The 6037-nt window shown below is 45.8% G+C and overlaps 1 protein-coding gene across 1 annotated transcript in view; it reads left to right on the top strand.

Annotated features, from left to right (window-relative positions):
* Positions 1–588: 588 nt before the first annotated feature.
* Positions 589–6037, top strand: part of Tmc3 (transmembrane channel like 3) — a 43753-nt gene continuing 38304 nt past the window's right edge. Inside the window, exons 1-3 of the mRNA XM_052178165.1 lie at positions 589–677; positions 1773–1919; positions 4925–5000. Of these exons, the coding sequence (XP_052034125.1) occupies positions 589–677; positions 1773–1919; positions 4925–5000 (312 nt within the window). The remainder of the gene's footprint in view (positions 678–1772; positions 1920–4924; positions 5001–6037) is intronic.

Here is a 6037-nt window from a genome sequence, read left to right as displayed (position 1 = left end):
CATTGAAAGCAGTCAGATGTTCATGGTACTGTGGTGTCAACATTTCTGTAAGCTTGACATCTTTCAAAGTAAAAAAACAAAAAGATGTAAAAGGAGAAAAACTGGAGCGCTATTGTCTGCACCTGGATAGGCAGTGCACTTGCTGTCTCTCGGCCTCTTCTGGAACGACCTACCACACCCTGCCTTCTATGCTCCCAGAGTGCTTAGCGACTGTCAGCTGCAGTAAGATATATAGGAGTTTGCAAGTCTTTGAGTCCTGTCTGGGCACAAGAGGTTGTGGATGGACTTTAGGAAGAACTAAGACATCCCTAGGCCACTGGGCCACGCCTCTAACTGTCCAGATCTTAGCCAATCAATGTGGGCACTCCCACCTTGCTATTACATATGTATGGCCCTGGCTGGCCTCCTGGCTTTTCTGCCCTCAGCACCAGATGCAGGCAGGCGTTTGCCAACTTCTGAGGGAGGAGAGCAGGTCAACTCTGCAGGCTGCTTTCAGACAGCTCATTTGGAACAGAGCCCTGCCTGCAAACTCAAGGCTTTCCAATTCCCTGCCTATCCCTAGGGACCCCTGGCTGCAGACCAGGCCTCATGAAAACCTCAAAGGCATCCCAGCGCTACAGAAGCATCCGGAGAAATGCCAGCCAGTGCTATCTCTACCAGGACTCCCTGCTGCTTGGGTGAGTGCCCTGCTGGGTTCTCCAGTGCAGAAACTTTCTTCTCTGGGGTCCTGTGGACCTGGGGTGGCGACCACAGCAATTCTCAGAGAGGGAGACAGTTGCAAGCACCCAGCTCCAAAGCCTGTATCCTGCACTTACATTGTTGCCCGCCAATTCCACACATGGTTCATCTGCTTCTCCCAGTTTCCTCAATTGCTAGTGTTGGAAGAGAGCAGACAAGACATCTGCTGCTTCTGATAAATCAGGTGTCTGACTGCCGGAAAACGCTAACGGAGAAGTGGGTGAGGATGGGAACTGAACGTCTTAGGTTTTTATCGGGAATCTTTTCTGTTAAATACTGAAACCTCTTCTGACTCTAGGGAAATTTTCCTTTGAGGAAATAAAAGACATCCTGATCAGAACTAGAGGAAATGTGTTCTCTTGCAAAAGCCAGAGATTATTCATCTCCTCCTAAAAAAAAAAAAAAATTGAGTTACATACTAAGAATTACTATGGAAGAAAGGCCCTGCTAAATGTTAAAAAAATGTCCTTCTGCACAGTGGCTGTGCCCTCATTTGTTTGTTTGTTTGTTTGTTTGTAAAAAAAAAAAAAGCACTGCCTTTGTCGGAGTCTCTTGTCTTGTGTTTTAAATGAAGGGAACAGAGAGGTGTCAAGAGACAACACAGGGTTATTTCTTTTCTCTTCAGAGTGGGAGGAGGAGGAACTGTGTCTCTGTGCTTCTTCCCTTGTCACCTCAGTGAGCCTATAGATGACACTGTGTCCCTTCTCAAAAGTACTGCTCCTGGAGAGTGGAGGCAAACACGGGCATCCCTCTCCTCCTCTCTCCTTTGCAGTCGCTGGCCTTGAGAAGTCGTTCTTTTTCACTGACCACTGAAGTAATAGAATCCTACAAATGAGTTTCTAAGGACTGCTGAGACTACCAAATTCTGTCAGTGGATGCACACACACATACACACACACACACACACACACATACACGCACACACAGCAGATGACCCTGGGACAGTGAGATGCAGAAGTTACGCAAGAAAGATGCTCTTGGCTGGAAGCAATTCTGTAATCGGATTTCCTCCGTGATGCCCCTTTTCCATTCAGTAACTCCGATGACAGCTTTAATGCTGACGAAACAGGGGACAGCAATGATCCAGAACAAATCTTTCAGAATATACAGTTTCAGAAAGACCTCATGGCAAATATCCGCTGCAGACCCTGGACCATGGGGCAGAAGCTGCGGGCACTGAGGTAAGGAAGGCTTTCCACAGCAGTCACTGATAAGAGTGAATGTGCCATCAAGAAGTGTGACCATCTTGTATCTGACTCAGAGAAGTACCAAAGATGCTTGTAGGGACCACCTAGACATAGCTGTTACAGTGCCCGTGAGTGTGCATGTGTGCTTGTATGCTTGTATGCGTGTGTGAGTGTGTGTGTACATGTATGTGTGTGTGAGTATGTGTGTGTGAATGCAGGGTGTGTATACATGTGTGTGGTATGTGCATATGCATGTCTGTGTGTCTATATATGTGTGTGTGGTGTATGTGTGTGTGGTGTATGTGTGAGTGTGGTGTGTGTGTGAGTGTGGTGTGTGTGGTGTGATGTGTGTTGTGTGTGTGAGTATGGTATGTGCAGTGTGTGTATATATGCTTATGTGTGTGGTGTGTACATATGCATGTCTCTGTGTGTGTGTGTGTGTGTGTGTGTGTAAGAGAGAGAGAGAGAGAGTGTGTGTGTGTGTGTGTGTGTGTGTGAGTATGTGTGTGTGTGCGTGGTGTACTATAGTGTTGTGTTGTGTTGTGTTGTGTTGGTAGACTTTGGAGTTGTCCAGCTCTTTTCCAGACACTAGATTTCCATTGTCTCCAAACTCCCAGGAGACAGGGTGAAAGCCAGAATCAAAGAGACATCTACTTCACTTCCTTGCTTTTATCTCCCTCGGGAAGGAAATCTCTTCAGGAAGCCAGGTTATTAGGATATTTTGAGTCTATTAGAGAGTCTGTCTCAGTCATAGTTAAGTGCTTATACTTTGAAGGCAGATTCCCTCCCTGAACTCAAGCACTTCCTCCTTGGATCTCTAGCTGTTTGATACTGGGCAAGTTCCCAAACCTCTCTAGATGGGGGTCCTCTGGTTAACACGGAAGTGATGGTGAACACCTCCTGCAACAGTGTTGCCGAGAAAATGTCCACAGCTGAGCTGAGTGTGCCTGTGATGTTCCTCAGACCCAGAACCGAACACAATGGGAGATGAACCCAGTGTCCCTGGCCCTCCCTCACCTCTCATCTCTGTGACACTGGGATGGAATCTAAGGCTTCGCACACAAGAATCCATACTCGACCACTGAACTATCTTCCTGGACCCCAGAATTTTAAATATTCAACTCAGCTTGAACCTTTTGTCCAGTCAAGTTGGAATTTCGGGTGCTAGCTTTGTGTTCAATATGTGATATTCACACCTAAGAATAGGGGTGACTGCCACAGATCCCAGAAGGGGGGTGGGTGGCGTGGTCTCCATGACCCCTGGAACTGAGCTGCTGTGAACCAGGAGTGCACATTCCTGGGAAAGCAGCCCCCGTGCCCAATGCTCAGCACCCTCTGTGCCCAGAACTGCTGTCACACCTGCTCTTCGGGGCGGCTTTGCTAGATGCCAGTGTGTATTCCTTTCCTACTCCCATCGATCGGACCTGTACATCTTCCTATCAAATCACCCCTTTCTGAGATTTGAGGCCCAGTCTAACCAACATGACCCTCAGGCTAAAGACTTCCGCACTCTCATCTCAGGTGGCTGCATTGGATTCTCCTCTGGCCACTTTCCCAGTCTGTTCCTGGATCTCATCGTTTCTATCCTTTGAGGGTGCACAGCAGTCTGCCCACTTCTCAGATGAGAAGACTGATGGAGACAGAAATAGGGCAGTCTGAACAAATGCTACCTGTGACAAGCTCAGCTTTAAATGAGATACTCCGATCCTAAGTCCAGGGTCTCTCATGTTCAACCATAGAGAGGTTATGTAATTTTTGGAGCAAATAATTTAAAACTAAATAAGGACACTGTCAACTTTCAAATACCATTCAGAAATGTCAGTTTTTATCTGAGTAACGGGAAGTTAGACTGTGTGTGTGTGTGTGTGTGTGTGTGTGTGTGTGTGTGTGTGTGTGTATGTGTGAGAGACAGAGGAGGGTGGGGCACCGACCTGTGTGGGCACTAGTAGAGGAGACAGAGATCAACACCAGGCATCTCCGTCTTCTGCTCCTCTCCACCTTATTCTTTAGACAGAGTCTCTAACTGATCCTGGAGATCGCCGTTCCAGCTAGAGTAGCAGCAGGTCAGCCAGTTCTCAATACCCTGTCTCTTCACCCACCCACATGGTGTGAGGGTTACAAATATGTGCGACTGTGCCCAGATTTTACCTGGGCTGGATAGTCAACTTCAGCTTCCCATGCTAATACAGTAAGCAGTTCAGTCCTTTGAGTCATCTCTCCACCTCCAAAATAAATCCTTATAGTATTGAGACCAGACCAGAATACCTGCCTGCCCTTCTTTCAGATAACTTCAGGAATAAAGCACAAATCCAGGTGTCTGGTGAATTCAGTCACACCTTCTGACTCACCGGAGCTCCAAAATGTCAGACACAGGCCATTCCTCAGGCCGCCAGCAAGGCTCCTTTGTCATCCCCTTGTGACCTACATCTCTTGCCCTTTACCTTGAAAAGCTCTACTTCGCTAACTGGACCTGCTGAAGCTGATCCTGGTGTCTGTGTAGGGTGCAGAAGGCCCTAAACCTTAGAAAGCAGGAGGGATAGCAACAGCAGGCAGCTACCTGTCTGTGAGGACGCAGCACACACTCGCTTCCTGTTACAGGGCCCGTAGGATGTCTACCTCCTCTTCATCTCTTCACACCTCTCACCACGAAGCCCACTCTTTTCCACCACTGCATCTTGGCAGCTGGGTCATATTCATTGAGTAGGGAGCCCTTCCAGGACACCTGCTTTCTTCATGTCTATATTCCACTGTCCTTGACCCAAAATAAAAGGGCAGAAAATACATGCAGGGAACAAAGTTACTATGAAATAGCTTGCTATTTTGACTTTTGCAGTATTTTCACTTTTTACAAATGTGTGTGTGTGTATGTGTGTGTGTGTGTGTGTGTGTGTGTGTAGATGGTGCTCCTCATGGGATATTTTAATTCTACTCCTGTACCATTTGGTGTTCCTTTCCTGCTGTGGTGAAGTTGGGTTCACGTTATGTTTTTGTTCTGTCAGACGAGCAAAGGAGATTGTGCTGAAGTTCGAAGGCAGACTGACCAGGACGCGAGGCTACCAGGCAGCAGGCGCAGAGGTGAGAGCAGGCAAGCAGGATGGTGGGCCTCCTTGCTGCTTGTCTCTAGAACCCATGCCCCAGTCTTCACACATACTTAGGAGTACCACCTTTAACAACCACAGACTATCCATTGGTCCGCAAGTTCAAACACCACCAAACCTGGCTCCCATCCTGGGGACCACCAGGTATCAGTTGTATAATATAAATAAGTCTGATTTATTGGGAAAGGGAAAATCTTGGTGAGAATCATCCGGCAGCCATCCTGACTCAGCCCCACGATGTGCCTCACCTGCTTCTTCCCTGCATCCAGTTGTAGCACTCGCACCTAGATGATTAGGTGAGTCCCAGCTCTCAAGCAGTAATCCAAGCAAGGGGGTGATTACTCTCCTTCCTAAGCAGAGAGCTAAAGCTAGAATTGAGCACATTATGAAATTTCCTGTTGTCAACAAGGGTCCATATCTTCAAAAAACACAGAAAAAAACATGTCTATGCCTACTCATCCCCCAACTTAGTATCTTCCTAAAAAAGATATTTTAATCTTAAATTCCATTAAATGCCATTAAATATATACCTAACTTTTACTTCATCATAATGACAAACCTTTCCCTTGCTTCTTTTCCCACCAAAAACCTTAAATATTCTTATCATTTTGCAAAACTGTTTAATATTCTATCACAAAATATCTGTTCGTTTTGTTCGTTAGCTGCTGGTAGATGTTTAAGTTGCTTATTTCCCTTGTTATTAATTCTACAAAAAAAAAAACCCATGCTTACTGTGTGCAGATTCTTTTGTCATTTTAAATTCATTTTTAGGTTAAATGTAGAAGCTATAATCCACCTAGGAAACATTATGAGTCTGGACTTTTTTGGGTTGGTTGGTTGCTTGGTTAGATTTTATCTTTTGTTTTGTTGGGTGTTTTTGTTGTTGTTGTTTTGGTTTGGGTAATTTTTTTTTGGTTCTTGGTAAATATTCTAATTTATTTTCCAAAAGTCTTAACATTTACATCATCATATAAATAATGAAATAAGTAACCCGACCTTACTAAATCTACACAA

This window comes from Apodemus sylvaticus, chromosome 1 (assembly GCF_947179515.1).
Source record: "Apodemus sylvaticus chromosome 1, mApoSyl1.1, whole genome shotgun sequence".
In the NCBI taxonomy this organism is placed as follows: domain Eukaryota; kingdom Metazoa; phylum Chordata; class Mammalia; order Rodentia; family Muridae; genus Apodemus; species Apodemus sylvaticus.
The sequence above is the reverse complement of the archived record's forward strand: the minus strand, read 5'-3'. Positions and strand labels throughout refer to the sequence as shown.